Source organism: Giraffa tippelskirchi, chromosome X (genome assembly GCF_054371585.1).
Source record: "Giraffa tippelskirchi isolate mGirTip1 chromosome X, T2T-mGirTip1v1.2.pri, whole genome shotgun sequence".
Classification (NCBI taxonomy): Eukaryota; Metazoa; Chordata; class Mammalia; order Artiodactyla; family Giraffidae; genus Giraffa; species Giraffa tippelskirchi.
In genome coordinates this window covers 112,792,916-112,807,947 of record NC_137289.1, presented here as the reverse complement: position 1 = coordinate 112,807,947, position 15,032 = coordinate 112,792,916, and the positions used below count along the sequence as shown (strand labels likewise).

The 15,032-nt window shown below is 46.8% G+C and overlaps 1 protein-coding gene across 19 annotated transcripts in view; it reads right to left on the bottom strand.

Moving 5' to 3' along the window:
- LOC145536232 (X-linked retinitis pigmentosa GTPase regulator-like) overlaps window positions 1-15,032 on the bottom strand; it is an 87,830-nt gene that overhangs the window by 16,239 nt on the left and 56,559 nt on the right. For 14 of the 19 annotated variants that reach the window (XM_081565173.1, XM_081565171.1, XM_081565184.1 and 11 more), the window contains one exon: window positions 14,210-14,870. The exons of the other annotated variants lie outside the window; for them this stretch is intronic. In XM_081565173.1, the coding sequence (XP_081421299.1) occupies window positions 14,664-14,870 (207 nt within the window). In that variant the 3' untranslated portion in view covers window positions 14,210-14,663. Of the gene's footprint in view, window positions 1-14,209; window positions 14,871-15,032 lie in introns of those variants that run through there. 19 annotated transcript variants of the gene reach the window in all.

The following is a 15,032-nucleotide window of genomic DNA, read 5'->3' as shown; positions in this document are numbered from 1 at the left end:
GCTGACAGGACTTGCCTTGGGACCCACAGGCCTAGAGAGTCTCCCCTCCCCAGACTTCCAAAACCTCTGGCTTGGACTGAAATCTGCTCCTTTGGAATCATCAGCCCCAGCAGAGCACATTTCCTGAAAGATCCCATTGGGATGTGCCAAGTTGGGGGCAGCCTGCAGGCTGGCACTGGAGGAAGGAGCCGGGCCAACCAGGGCCAGTTCCCAAAAGTAGTGAGCGCCCAAGCTGGAAACCCATGACTCTGTGGGTGGCTGGGCTCTGGCAGCAAGCTATGCGGTAGAAGGAAGGAGAGCAGAGGGCAGGGTGAGAGAGGGGAGGAAGGTCAGATGGAAAAAGGAAAGAGGCCACTTGCCTAAGAAAGGCTCCACCAGATGCACGGGCGGCTTAGAGATGCCTCCCAATTCAGCAGGAAAAGCCACCTCTAACTTCTCAACTTCTCCCCCTGCTGCCTGTCCAGTGCGGGCTTCTCCCTCCCCTCTAGTTTCACAGTAACCTGATTCCCGCTTTGGGGGTGGGTGGGAATGATTCCACCTGGGGGACAGGGGAATGGCACTTGCCTGGCACAGAGGATAAAGTCTCCTTTCCACTTTGCCCTGAATCAGTTCCTACAAAAAAGAGTCAGCTGGAAACAAAAGTTCCTGATTATCACTTCACACGTTGGATTCATTCACTCATTAGTGGATGTGCAGGGAATGTCCAGCAGCCAGCCTTACATCTCCCCAGCATGCTACCTGGGAACCCTCCCCCTCCAACCTTCACCCACAACTCTGTAGGTTCGCTTTTCAGACCCCAAATTTAAACTGCCCACAGTACTGAAAGTAAAGCCAGATATCTGCCGACCCCATAGTCCACATCACCCACTTTCCCATTAACACTAAGTTAAAATGCGCCCATGGATTTCTTCTTTCCAGGGCGACACGGATGCATCCGTGTTTCCCAGCTCCCCTGAAGCTCTTTGTTATCTTAAGCCTCTCGGATGAGGGACTTGGCTGCATTTTTTAAAAGGGCATTTCCAAAGAAGGTTTTGTCAACACCAGGAGAGCCCTAACAAACACCTGGGTCCCCTTAGATGCTACAGACCACGCCTTCCAGAAACCAGAAGCCCCACCCCCTGTCTAGCAAAGCCCACGTGCTAACCAAGCGCTTGCCACATGTCACCACTCTCAGCTGGCACCTCTCTCCCAGCGGTGCAGACTTTCTCGGAATCCCCAGCAGGGGTGGGGGGGGCGGAATGCGGGAGAGGCCCCGCCCGCGCCGTCCACTAGAGTCCTTCTAGGGCGACTCCTGCCCTGCAGCCCCAGGGGGTGGCCTGGGACCTCGAGTGGGAGGGGGTAGGTGCTCCTTCCAGCACAAGCTGTCAGCCCCCTGGGTCCCAGCCGCCAGCAACCGCAGGAGAGGCAACTCCTGAGGGTAAGAAAGTAGCCCGCGGCCAAACGTCTCTTGGTCGCCTCTAGCGCCTACGTGGGTTTGATTGACCCCCTGGAACTCCGGGCGCAGAGGGTCCGTCGGCTCCCGGCGACCGGCTGACAATCGGCTCTCCCCTCCCGATGCCCGGACGCTAGCCCCACTCCGCGTCCCCCCATCCCGGGGGGGCGAAAAACGAAGTCGGCGCAAACAAAGGGCGCCTCGCACCACCCGCCGGCCAAGCCGGGGATGGGGGTGGTCCCCGGCACCCCGCTGGGGAGGCTGGCCCGCCGCCGGCCCTACCTGGGAAGCCGCGGCTCGGCGGGACTTGTAGCAGCAGCGGCAAGAGCAGCAGCAGCGCGGGCCGGAGTGAGGGGCTCCCCATCTCAGCTGCGCGGCGCGCGTCCCGGAGGCGGGAGGAGATCGACCGGACCGAGACTGCGCCGCGGAGCGGCGGAGGCAGAACTTGAAAACTCCTCCTCTCGCCTGTCTCCCTCCCTCCCTCCCGCCCCCGGCCAACCCTCCTTCCTCCGCCTCCCCGGAGCGCTGGCGCGGCTGGGGCTCCGACCCACCCCTTCCTTTTGTGCCAGCGCTTCTTCTGGAGCGGGGCTGACACCTCCGACTCCTCTCCGGGGTGCCGGAGCGCGCCAGGGGCGTGCCCTAGTAAACCGAACTATCCCAAAGTATCTCTGGGTTTCCCAGTTTGTGCCCTTTCACTCCAAGTGCACACACCGGTTGCTCGATCCCCTCCCAGATGCGGGGCCCCTAGCTCCATGTCATCTATGCAGAGAGCTGCGTGAGTCGCAGGCAAAGAGAAGAGACAACCGCGGCGGGTGATCATGGCCAAGTTCGCGGATTTGACCCTCCCGATCACGCCTCAAGTTTGCTGTTATTATGCCCACCCTCTCCGAAAAGAAACGCCGCTTAGAAACCCGCAGGTGTTCACGGTTACGGACAGAGCGGAGATTGAACTTAGGTGTGTGGTTGCGCCGGCGCCAACGTCCGTGCTATGGCTTTTTGGTTTCTCTTTAGCGAAGGAATAAATCAAGGGCTGCCCGGGTGCGTGCGGGCTGCACTGCGGTTTGGGGTGAGGCTTGAGGTACTCTTTCCAAGGTTGGCTAATGGGCGGGCACAAGGCCCAGAAAGTTCCCCGTCTCACCCACAGCCTGGGAATCCAGCTGTTGTAGTTTCTTGCAATGAGTTCCCCATTTCCTGGATTGTTCGTACCCCTAGGACACCACGATCAGCCTGGAGCCTCCACCCTGTGGGCTGGCGTCAGGATAGGGTTTCTCGGCTGCCTGCAGGACGGATCTGGTTTCTTCTTCTAGGCTTTCTCTCTCTCTCTCTCTTTTTCTGTAAACACCTAAGGCAGGGACCTCCCCCCTTTCCTGCCAGAAGATCTTAGCTAAGACAGATTCCAGCTAGGGCTGCTGCTTCAGTTGTGCCCTGCACATTGAGCGAAGGTCCTGGAGGAAGGGGCAAGGGCGCCAACATCCAGCAGCCTCTGGGGCCACTGAGCCCTGTACCATGGCAGAGGCCATGTTCATTGCGGAAAGGCAGCTTTCTCCTCGCCTCAGCAGTCTGGTCTGTTAGCTAGACGAAGGGCCCTGGGAATATCCATCCAGAAGGGTTTCAGTTTTTTTAATCTAGATGGCTTGCTCTTTCCCCAGTTCTCACAAAAGACTCTGCCTTGAACTTCCATCTTATCCTCTCTGGTGCCTGGGAGCCTTCTCTCCATCTCCTGGGCGTTTCTCCATTGCTGCTGCCTCCTCACCGAGCGGACAACCCTTCAGTAACCCTCTGATCACAAGACAATGAAGGTGGTCAGGCTCTTCCTGGGCCTCCATCTCACCAGACTCTCCAGGGAGTGGTTCTCAATCCTGTCCACCTAGGAGAGAAACCTTAGGGGAGCTTCATGGAAATACCCTATCTGGGCTCCACCCCAGCCAGACCAGTGAAACTAGAATCTTCAGGGATGTGGCCTGGCCTTTGAGCAGATGGATCATCCCCTTGCCCCCATGCTCCAGTAGTGCAGGTTTTAGAACGGGATAAATTCTAAGTCAAGGATTCTCAGCCCAAGCACTATTGACATTTGCGGCTGGACCATTCTTGGTTGGGGAGGGTGCCTGCTCTGTGTACTGAAGGATGTTTCAGTTGCATCCCTGGCCTCTGTGCCCCTGAGAACAAGCAGCAGGCCCTCAATTTGTTTCTGTTGTGACAATCAACGCATGTCTCCAGGAGCTGTCGGGTATCTTCTAGCACAAAAACTAGCCCCGATCAAGAACCCCTGTTGGAGGCTCATGAGCAAAGGTTTATGGGTACCCCAAAATTCCAGGCCCAGGTTAGTCTGACGGTGGCCTTCCTTTCCTATATCACCTCTGAGACAAGCTCTGCTCACAAAACCCAGTATGCATTTTATTACTGAGTGGACAAGGAACACCTGGCTCTCGCCTAGCACCTGAATCTGGCTGATAACAAGCAACACCACACTGTTAAGAGCTGCTTTCTTTGCTGCTGCTGCTGCTGCTGCTGCTGCTGCTAAGTCGCTTTAGTCGTGTCCAACTCTGTGCGACCCCATAGATGGCAGCCCACCAGGCTCTGCCGTCCCTGGGATTCTCCAGGCAAGAATACTGGAGTGGGTTGCCATTTACTTCTCCTGTGCATGAAAGGGAAAAGTGAAAGTGAAGTCGCTCAGTCGTGTCTGCCTCTTAGCGACCACATGGACTTTAGCCTACCAGGCTCCTCCGTCCATGGGATTTTCCAGGCAAGAGTACTGGAGTGGGGTGACATTGCCTTCGAACAAACTCCAACCAGATTTATAATAATAATTACAATAACTAGTATTACTATTTATAATTATTATATACAGGACTCTCTGGCAGAAGGGATGAGGGAAGAGGGAAGCGTAGGAGAAATTATCCATCCTCTTCACAGGGTCTCGTTAGACAATAGGATGGTTAGGTAGATTCATAATCTGTCAAGCAACTGAACCTAGCAGAGGGGGTCATGAATGGATGCAAATAGGAGGAGAAGTCACCCAGGGAGTGCCACAGAGCTCTGATCTCGTCCTGTCCTGCTGGTCATAGCTACTAACGAGTTGGGAAAAGGCACTGTTGGCATGAGGCACAGAGATAGGTAAGAAATAGGTTCCAAGCATCTCTAATAAGCAAGAATGCTGTATTGACTCTGAACACTAAAAAATAATGATAGGACTTCCCTAGGGGCACAGTGGATAAAAATCCACCTGCCAATGCAGGGAACACGGGTTCTATCCCTCCGGGAAGATCTCACAAGCCCTGAGCGGCTAAGCCCGAGAGCCACGACTACTGAAGTCTGTGCTCTAGAGCCTGTGCTCCACAAGGAGAGAGGCCACCGCAATGAGAAGCCTGCTCTCTGCAACGAAGAAGCAGCCCTTGCTCACTGCAACTAGAGCAACCCCGTGTGCAGCAAAGAAGACCCAGCACAGTCATAAATAAATAAGAAGTTAATAAAGATAAATATGATGCCCTACATGAGATCTCAAAATTCAACCACACAGACTCAGAGTACAGGAAACGTGGCCTCTCAGCAGTACCTACCACACTTAGTTGCCTACAGGCTACGACAGCCTTGCCAGGCACCTCAGGGCGCTGCTGACAGAGCTGCTGACAGAGCCTGTTCTATCCTCGGAAGCATTCCTGATTGCTGGGCAAAGTGCTGAAAGTGAGGAGAAGGGAACACAGCCTACGCCCCACACAGGGGGTGGGGGGTGGGAAGAGGTGTCTTTTCACCGATTACAGTGTGGAGGAGGCTGGATTAAACAGCACAGCCTTGTCCCCTGAGTTAGAGCAGAATGACCCACAGTGGAGAAAGAAGGAAAAGGAGTCGCAGGATTCCCCGACCCGCCACTCTCTTCCTTGAACTTGTAGACTCAGAGATGCCACTGAAGCAGAATCTGGCAGCCCCCTACCTACTGCAGGAGAGAGCTTTTCTGAGCATGTCAGTCAAGGCCCTTCCCTTGTGAGCCTCTGCCGTCTTCCCACACCTCCTTATCCCCCACCCTCACAACCCAGTCCTTCTCTTCACACATCCTTCCAGAGTAAAAGACCTGAAGCTTAAGGGGAACATTGTTGGCTCACTGTACCTTAGGAAATGGGAGTGGAATCAAAGTCAAGGAGACACTCAGGAGGGATGAGACTTAAGACAGTGCTTCTCAGACTAGCTGTGCATGCGTGCGTGCTAAGTCGCTTCAGTTGTGTCCGACTACTTGCGACCCATGGACTGTAGCCCACCAGGCTCCTCTGTCCATGGAATTCTCCAGGCAAGAATACTGAAGTGGGTTGCCATGCTCTTCTCTAGGGCATCTTCCTGACCCAGGGATCAAACCCAGGTCTCCTGCATTGCAGGCAGATTCCTTACGCACTAGCCACCTGGAAACTAGCTGTGGTGAAGGACTGTTTTTCCAAAATTCTCAATCCAAGATTGGGATTAGCAGAGGCAAACTATTACATATAGGATGAATAAACAACAAGGTCCTGTATAGCACAGGGAACTATATTCAATATCCCCTGATAAACCATTAACAGAAAAAGAACATGAAAAGGAATGCATATATATGTATTACTGAGTCACTCTGCTGTACACCTGAAACTAACATAACACTGCAAATCAACTATACTCACATAAAATAAATTTAAAAAAATTCCCAATCCATCATTGATCAAGGCTTTTATAAAATCAATGAATATAACTCCCTAGAAAAATAAAATGGGAATAAGTCAGAGAGTGGCATTAGGGACCACACTTTGAGTAGCACAGTTATAGTGGGTTTAATTGTTTCCATCCTGCACTTATACAAACTACAGACCACACTAGACTCCAGGTTTCTGAGAACTCAAGACTCGAAGGACAAGGAGATGCGACTGCAGTCTATTGGAATCGTGCTAAATGAATGCCAGAAGGGTAGGGCGAGTTTGGCTGGTACCATTGCTCTCTGATACCTGCTACAAATCTAGATCTGAGAGGGTTAACATAAGAGTGCTCAAGGTCAAGATCAAAAAAAGCTACAGGCAGTCTGTTTACAACCCCCTGGCTTAAAGAGATTTATTCTCTTTCTAGAATAAATATTCAGAGTGATACAATACAAGCTCTAAGGGATGAAAATTTCTGCAGCATAAGGGAAAAGGAATATTTTGACTCTTAACGATTCAAAGGAAAACATCTCATTTACGAAAATAATCAGCTACCAAAAAAAGGAAAGGCAGTTTTAGAAACTATTTGGTGTATTCAGCAAAAGATTCAAGAAGAATACTCTTATACAGTAGGAGTAGGGGGTCATACAGGCTTCCCTGGTGGCTCAATTGGTAAAGGACCCACCTGCAATGGGGGTTGCAGGCGCACTGCAACCTGGTTTCGATTCCTGGGTCGGGAAGATCCCAAGGAGGAGGGCATGGCAACCCACTCCAGTATTCTTGCCTGGAGAACCACCATGGACAGGGGAGCCTGGTGGGCTGCAGTCCATGGGGTCACAAAGAGTCGGACATGACTGAAACGACTGAGCACACATACAGAAAATTGAGAAATATAAGAATGCAAAGATTCAAATATGAAATTAATGCCTTTGGTCAGGCTTGGAAGTTATTATTCCTGTCGTGACAACAAGAGAAAACTGGGTAAACAAAAATTCATGACTTTTCTTGGAGTCAACAAAGAACTGAGTTTTCAGGCAAATCACCACCCATCTAGAAACACAGGCAGATCCAGACAGTCACAGCCAAGATCTGCTTACCTGGAGCAGAAGACACGCTGGAGTCATACAGTGGTTGCTGCTGCTGCTGCTAAGTCGCTTCAGTCATGTCCAACTCTGTGCGACCCCACAGACGGCAGCCCACCAGCACCCCCTGTCGCTGGGATTCTCCAGGCAAGAACACTGGAGTGGGTTGCCATTTCCTTCTCCAATGCATGAAAGTGAAAAGTGAAAGTGAAGTCGCTCAGTTGTGTCCAACTCTTAACGACCCCATGGACTGCAGCCTACCAGGCTCCTCTTTCCATAGGATTTTCCAGGCAAGAGTACTGGAGTGGGGTGCCATTGCCTTCTCCCGTACACTGGTTAGGTATGTCGTAATGGCAATTTAGAAAAATGGCTGAGGGCTGAGTGCAGACTAATGGGAGAGTGAGAAACTGCTGGGGGTGACGTCATAGCAGAGATTCCCACACTGCCATAGGCTTTAACTTCAGGAACCCCACCAGGTTTTTCATGGGGAAGGGCCAAAAAAGTCCCCCTCCTGCTCTGGCAGAGAGAAGGGATGAGTAATCCTTCTGAAATATGCTCAGAGACTTCTCCAGGGAAAGGGACTACTTGAAGAGGCCTACCTGACTTTTCCAGAGCCTTATTTCAACTCTAAGAATGACTCAATGATGAAGTCCCAGAAAAAAATATCATTTGGGGAACTCCTTGTGTGGTTCTGGAGGGATCTACTGACCATAGACTCTCCAAATCATGGTCATAGGTGTGGTCCCATGAATCACGCTGGGTCAACAGAACTTGAGTCCAAGGCCCCTGGAATTAGAGGGGTCAGCACAGGCCTCAGGCTAGCCAACCAGGGGCTTGCTGCTGCTGCTGCTGCTAAGTCGCTTCAGTCGTGTCCGACTCTGTGCGACCCCATAGACAGCAGCGCACCAGGCTCCTCCGTCCATGGGATTTTCCAGGCAAGAGTACTGGAGTGGGGTGCCACTGCCTTCTCCGGAATGTGACCTAAGACATGCTAGTTTTGAGTGGGGCTCAGAACAAGAGAGGGCTTCCCAGTTGGCACAGTGGAAAAGAACCCGCCTACCAATGCAGAGAGACACAGGAGATGCAGGTTCAAACCCTGAGTTGGGAGGATCCCCTGGAAGAGGAAATGGCAACCCACTCTGGTATTCTTGCCTGGGAAATCTCATGGCCAGAGGAACCTGGCAGGCTGCAGTCCATGGGGTTGCAAAGAGCTGGGCACAACTGAGCACCTGAGCATGCACACACACAGGACAAGAGGAGACCCCGTCATATGTCTGGGCCACTGTGTAAGCTGCTCTGTCACTTGGGCCATGTGACCCATGTGACTACTGGTGTTCCACGTGTCAGCGGCTGAAAGAGATGCAGTGTGATGTCTTCGGCAAGCCCCTCTAGATGAAGCAAGACCTGACCCTTAAAACTTTGTGGCCAAATCCCTGCCCTCCTTAGTGGTAATTACTCTCCTTTTCAGAATCAACTTTTGGTTGATGAAATGCTTATCTGTGGACCACCAAGTTACTGTGTAGCTTGAACTGCTCATCATGAACTAGTGTTGTCCAACTGGCCAAGCCATACAGTAGGGTATTCACTGCGGCGCTCTATCATCAAATGGAAGTGATTCATATGTAATCAGGCTTGTGTGGGCCTGAAAGGCATAAGTTGCATTAAGAAAAGGCCTCAAGGACTTCCCTGGTGGTACAGTAGATAAACAACTCACCTGGCAAGGCAGGGGACATGGGTTTTATCCCTGCTCCAGGAAGATTCTACATGCCATACAGCAGCTAAGCCCATGCGCCACAACTGCTGAAGCCCATGTGCCTACAGCCTGTGCTCCAAAACAAGAGAAGCCCCATCAATGAGAACACCCCACTCGCTGCAACTAGAGAAAGCCCACACACAGCAACAAAGACCCAGTGCAACCAAAAAACAGAAAGAAAAAAGAAGTGGCCCCTAAATCCATGTCCCTATTTCTGCTTCATTAACTTCACTCTTCCAACCCACATCTCTGGCCTGATGGAACGAGCTCTCTGGCCAGTTAACTGAGGAAGAAAAACCTCAGAGAGTTCTGCACAGCAGGTAGGCAGCACCAAAGTGGAGAGTGGCAGTGTTACCACCCAACTTGCTTACAGCCCTGAACAACAGCACTGAGGGGGATCCTCTTAGTAGGCAAGGTTTTAAGAAGTCTACCTGGTGGTGCCTCAGATGGTAAAGAATCCACCTGCCAAGGCGGGGAACACAGGTTTGATCCCTAGGTTGGGAAGATCCCCTGGAGGAGGAAATGGCAACCCACTCCGGTATCCTTGCCTGGGAAATTTCTTGGCCAGAGGAGCCTGGCAGGCTGCAGTCCATGGGGTCACAGAGTCAGACAGGTCTGAGCAGCTAACACTTTACTTTCACTTCCATCTGGTGACTTGAGTTGAGATACTGGATGTGGATTTTCCTTCTCTGTTCACGTGCTTCTGCCCCAATTCCCATCCATGGTCTTATGGAATATCTTACCCACCATCATGGTGCTGCACAGAGCACTGCCTCCAATCAAGGAACGCACTTCCCGGCAAATGAAATGTGGCAATGGACTCGGGGTCATGGAATTTACTGATCTTACCATGTTCCCTACCATCCAGAAGCAGCTTGGTTAAAGTGGCGTGGCCTCTTGAAGATGTACTTAATGCACAGCTAAGAGGCAACACCTTGCAGGGCTGGGCAAGGTCATCCTGGATGCTGTATATGCTTTGAGTTGCCATCAAATATATGATGTTGTTTCTCCCGTAGCCAGTATTCATAGATCCCTGAGTACAGCAGGGGAGATGGGAGCAGCACTGTTTGCTATTACCTCTAGTGAAAATCCTTAAGGATCCCTCTTAATACTCCCAGGTCCGATGATTATTGCCAACAGAAAACCGCGTGTGTGTGCGAAGTCGCTTCAGTCGTGTCCAGTTGTTTGTGACCCCATGAACTATAGCACGCCAGGCTCCTCTGTCCATGGGATTTCCCAAGCAAGAATACTGGAGCGGGTCAACATTTCCTTCTCCAGGGGCAATAATACATATATATGTATTACTCAGCCATAAAAAATAATGAAAGATACCACTGCAGCAACATGGATGAACCTAAAAGAGTATCACACTAAAATGAAGTCAGACAGAGAAAGACAAATTCTACATGGGGGGCTCAGAGGTAAAGAATCTGCCTTCTGATGCCTGCCACTGCAGGAGACACACGTTTGATCCCTGGGTCAGGAAGATCCCCTGGAGAAGGAAATGGCAACCCACTCCAGTATTCTTGCCTAGAAAATCCCATGGACAGAGGAGCCTGGTGGGCTACAGTCCATGGGGTTACATAGTCGGACATAACTTAGCGACTAAACAATACATGGAATCTAAAAAATAGTACAAATGAACCTATATACAAAAGAGAAACAGACTCATGGACCTTGAAGACAAACTTATGGTTATACCAAAAGGGAAAGAGAAGAAGGGAGGGATAAGTTAGGAGTATGGGATTAAGAGATACAAACTACTGATGAAGCAACAAGGATTTACTATACAGCACAGAGAACTATAGTCAATATGCTGTAGTAACCTATATTGGAAAATAATTTAAAATACACACATACACACACACATATATATAGCTGAATCACTTTGATGCAGACCTGAAACTAACATACTTCTGTAAATCAATATTCAATTCAAATAGGAAAGCTTCAATTCCATTTAAAAAGTTTTCCCAAATTAGTTTACACTTTTATATAACTTTTGTTAATTCTTAATTACTATATACAGTAAGTTAAACAATTATACCAATTAAGGAGTTAATATAAATCTGATGCCAAGTTGGAAATTATAAGCTATCTAAAAATATGAACTCAAATATTCCTATGTACAGAATTTTAATGATTTTAAGCAATTGATAGACAGAAATTATAAAAGAAAACTTTTGTTATAACAAAAAAGCTCATAGGGAAAATTCTGTAAAATTTTAGAAGTCCTGTGCTAATATTTTGACTAATTCTAAGTAATTACTTGCGAAGATTACTTCTGATTAATTTCAAAAGCTTTTCTAGAATATAAAACTTTTTTTCACCTTGGGATAGATATTTATCACTAAATCAGATAAGTTTTCTTAAAATAAAAATAGTACCATCATTTAAATTTAGATATAGCTCTCTAATCCACTGATAACCTTACCTTTAAGACAGCTCATCTATCGTAACATACATATTTATACATATCAGATGAAAATAAAAGCAAATGGAACTATTTGAGAATATGGCTTGGCCTGGTCAGAAAGACTTCCTGCTATAGCTTTTGTAAATACTTTTAGGGTTAGGATATTTCCTGACGTTTCAGTGACTAGGATTTGTGTATTAACACTATGCCAAAGTAGCCATCCATCACAATTGTTGGAGGAACTGCTTACTATTAAGCCTGTTTGTTGTCTTTTAACTTAAATGTAGATTCTTCCAGGAGAAATATCTTACTTCATTATATTCAAGACAATAATATTCCATCATTCTCCCTCAACTCCCCACACTCCCAAGAAGGCTTAGTATGCATTTGTATGCAACAAAAAATTACCTTCTTAGCCGAATGATCACTTTTCTAAGTAATTCTTCAACTCTCATTTCCAGAGGCCAAACAAGGGAAGATTACAATTGAGATAAATCCAGGACCTAATTAATTATTTCAACATATTTTCGCTTGTAAACAAAATTCTCTTGCCAAAATAATGTACTTTGTTTAAAATTGAGATCACAATTTGCCCTTTGTGGCCAAAATTGGGCCTGCAGCTACGATTTGGCTCTCCCTGTTTATATACACATGCATGCATGCATGGACATGCACACGAATGAGTTGCCTACATAAAACCCCGCATTTCCAGGGTGAGATGTATGGGGAGAGTAACATGGAAACTTACATTACCATATGGAAAAGAGATCAATGGGAATTTGCTGTATGACTCAAGGAACTCAAACAGGGGCTCTGTAACAACCTAGAGGAGTGGGATGGGGTGGGAGGTGGAAGGAGGTTCGAGAGGGAGAAGACATATGTACACCTATGGCTGATTTATGTAGATGTTTGGCAGAAACCAACAAATTCTGTAAAGCAATCATCCCTCAATTTAAAAATAAATAAATTAAAAAAAAAAACCCACATTTCCAGCTTCTTTTGAAAGCAGTTGAGAGTCTGGCAATACAGGGCCCAGTATTGAGAAATAGCAATTACCAGCTAGAACAGATTGGCAGCAGCTCCAATATGATTATCTGTTTAGCCTCTGAAAATACTTCAGTTATGCAATCCCTGGTTTAAATGCATTTTTTGTTCAATTTAATAAAATATTCGTACACTCCCGAGATGAAGACTTTCCAACTTTCTAATTTGAGGCCCTTTCCCAGAATAAAAGTGATATTGGCTTTCACTGCTGCATAACAATTTACCATAAACTTACTGGATTAAAACGACATATATTTCTTATCTTGTAGTTTTCATAGGTCAGGAGCTTGGGCATTACTTAGCTCGGTCCTCTGTTCAGGGCCTCACAAAGTTGCAATCAGGATCAGCCAGGGCTATGGTCTAATATAAGGATTAAATTCCTCTTCCAGGCTCACTTGGTTGTTGGAAGAATTCAGTGCCTTGCAGTTATAGAATACATAGTACCTTCAGATCCTAGAGGCGTCTCACTCTGCAACATGACTCTCTCTATAGGTAGTTTGCTTCTTCAGGGCTTCCCTGGTGGCTCAGACAGTAAAGAATTAGCCTGCAATGAGGGAGACCTGGATTCGATCCCTGGGTTGGGAAGATCCCCTGGAGAAGGGAACAGCTACTCACTCCAGTATTCTAGCCTGAAGAATTCCATGGACAGAGGAGCCTGGCAGGCTACAGTTCATGGAGTCACAAAGAGTCAAACACAACTGAGCGACTTTCACACACACACACACACACACACACACACACACACACACAAGACTGCTTTTTCAAGGCCAACAGAGATCATCTCTACTGCTTTGAACTGCTGTGACTTTCTCCAACTCTGATATCTAGAGCTTTTTTGAAAGGGCTAATTCGATTAGGTCAGGCCCACCTAGGTTTCTCTCTCTTCTGCTTAAAGTTAACTGATTAGGAATTTTAATTACATCTGCAAAATATTTCACCTTCTCCACATAATATAACATAAGCAATGGAGTGCTATCTCATCATATTCACTGTTTCCCCCCTATACTCAAGGGGAAGGGATCATTCAGGGCACATATACCAGCAGGTGGGAACCTCAGGGGCCATTTTAGGATATCTTGCCTATCACACTTGGCATGTCTTAGTAGTATTTGTGAGTTTTGCTTCCACTTGGTTTCTATAGTTTATATTTTGGGCGAAGTAGTCTTACAATACTGTACTAGAGTGGCGATAGCAAACATTTTTTATTAAATTTACCTTTAATAATATTAGAATTCTACTAAATGTAGTATGAGGCTGTTTTGCAAGGTTTCAAAATCAGGTCTATTCTAGACTAACATCCTTTTAGCCCTTGTGCATGAAACACAAAGATGGAGTTTATTTGTTCAAATGGAGCAATGGTCACTGTGATTGAATAAGAAAATGTTTTAGTCAGAAGCTGGAATGGGAAAAAAGGCAGTTTCTCCATTTTTTTTGAGTTGCTCAAAGTAGCATCTGTGAGCAGAGGAAAGCAATGTTTCTATTCGACCTGACTTAGCAGCTTTACCCTTCCTATTCCATGTGGTGGAGCCAACCCTAGTTACCACTGTCAGTGCTAGAGACAGCTGGAATGAGCCGGCCGGGCTGTGTCTGGTTCTCCTAGGTTGGTGATCTGTGGCATGGTCAAACAGTACAGATCACACGACATAATCTGCAGTGTTTCATGTCAAACCTCAACAGTTTCTCCACAAAGATGTCCTGTTTACACAGTTGCCCTATTTTCTTTACTTAAAGGTAAATGCATTTTATGTCTTTCAATATTTTAAAATTAATAGTTGTGCCCGTTTTGTATACTGATAGCTCCAAGTACCCCCAAATTATATTTATATTCATCCATTTAAACTGTGGAACTGACCAGATTTAGTTTATTAAAATATGTTCATTCAAAACATCTTTGACTCAGTTTTTGAAAATTGCAAATACATTAAAAACTGTTACAGTGTCATGAGGTTGCAAATATTGTCTTATGAAATTATAATAAAGTTGTTTAGCAAAACTATGAAATATTATCATTTAACTTTCACATATAAAAATATATTTTATATCACAACACTGAACAGTAAGGCCACAACACTTGAAGGAGAGCTTGAGATAAACATATTCTGAAATTGCTTGTCAAAACTGTCAGCATTTAAACATCAAAACTGGTCATACTATTCAAACCAGATAAAACATATTAGTAAGTTATATCTTTAAAAGTTTATTATCAGAAACTTTCTTTCAGAACTCAAAAAGTTTTTCAAGTATAAATTACAATGTGCTTGGTGACCATGAACACATAAACATATATTCAAAGTATTATACAATATTTTGACCTTCTCTTCATATTGGGGGGTGAGGTATCCTCATGATTTTGCCCCATGTGGTTCTGGCTGGCATCTTTCTTATTGTTTTTAAAAGCTGTTTGGTCTCCTATTGGTTTTATCTCTGGGAGTGTGTTATTATTAATCTGCATAATTTTCTGACTCGTCAATGACATTCTTTTAAAGAAGAAAATCTAGGGGAAAAAACACATGCAGAAAATTCACTTCAGTAAATCAAACAGTTACTTAATAGTATTTAGAGGGTATAATTTTCAATAAGTCTTAATACTATTTCATCACATTTTTACGAGGCACCACAGTGGTACATTCTCAGCATCCGCCAGCCTTTTTTCTTC